The sequence below is a fragment of the Diaphorina citri genome, unplaced genomic scaffold (genome assembly GCF_000475195.1).
Source record: "Diaphorina citri unplaced genomic scaffold, Diaci psyllid genome assembly version 1.1 scaffold17351, whole genome shotgun sequence".
NCBI lineage: Eukaryota > Metazoa > Arthropoda > Insecta > Hemiptera > Psyllidae > Diaphorina > Diaphorina citri.
Window position 1 is genome coordinate 1 of NW_007394707.1, and position 1040 is coordinate 1040.

The 1040-nt window shown below is 38.8% G+C and overlaps 1 protein-coding gene across 1 annotated transcript; it reads right to left on the reverse strand.

Moving 5' to 3' along the window:
• Positions 1-42: 42 nt before the first annotated feature.
• LOC103523215 lies at positions 43-1031 on the reverse strand (the record flags this gene model as incomplete). Its single annotated transcript, XM_008488278.2, has 3 exons — positions 658-1031; positions 452-532; positions 43-101 (listed from the first exon to the last, which is right to left on the reverse strand). Coding segments are annotated over exons 1-3 (495 nt in total), but the record flags the coding sequence as incomplete, so codon positions are not given.
• Positions 1032-1040: the final 9 nt, after the last annotated feature.

A 1040-nucleotide genomic window follows, 5' to 3' on the forward strand; every position in this document is an offset into this window, starting at 1 on the left:
CTACGTCATGCAAACTAATAATTATGAAAACCATGCGCTTACCTCTGTAGAAAACTTAACTGACTGCCTCTTTGACTGAATTTTATTTGCAACGGGTTCTTCTGGAAATCGATGGAAAGACAAACATGTAAATTCCTACCTTACTATTTCATAATTGTAATCTTGAGGAATTACCGTTGTCTGTCAGGCTGATATCAGACGCATAAAAAAGACCTAACCAAAGACTCCCTTTATTCAATCTAAAGATTGTACAAATTATACACGTCAGTCTTTGAATGGCGCAAGTGGATTTCAATTAATTTTATAGACGGAACAAAAACAAGTGGACTTGCAACTTCTTGCAAGACTATTGAGTCCAAATTCCTGTCTAACAATGATGAAATACCTAATTATAAATGGTCTCCCAGGGTAGTATGGCATGTTCACAGTTGGATTTATTTATCATACTTACCATCTGCTAGGTAAAACGCTTCATGTGCATTGGGGTTCAGACTTCCTGGTAAGATGATTTCAAAGTTGGGACTCTCTTTACCAGGGTAGTGTGGAATGTTCAGTTAGACTATTTATTATACTTACCATCTGCTAGGTAAAACGCTTCATGTGCATTGGGGTTCAGACTTCCTGGTAAGATGATTTCAAAGTTGGGACTCTCTTTACTTTCTGCAAAACTGAGTGCTGGTGTGTCTCCTCCGCTCTCTTCGCCCTCCTGTTCATTTTCATCAGATTCCACAGTTCTGTTGGTACTTTTCAATTTGGACTTGAATCGTGCCCTGTTTGCGTGGTCATGGAAGAAATTATACCTGTATTTAGCTTTATTTTGTTCATTCAGTTCATGCTCTTTGATGTAGTTCGGTATGGATGTTAGTTTGCCTTTTGTATTTGTGTTGGATGGGTTGACAGATACTTTGTCTTGCTCAGTTGTGGAGAACAATCGTTCTATTGGCAGTTCTGTGCTTTGGCTGTTTCTGTTTTTCCGAGCCCTTCCGAAGTTTTTTCGTCTTCTTGGAGGCATTTCAACTTCTTCCGTTACTTCATAGATG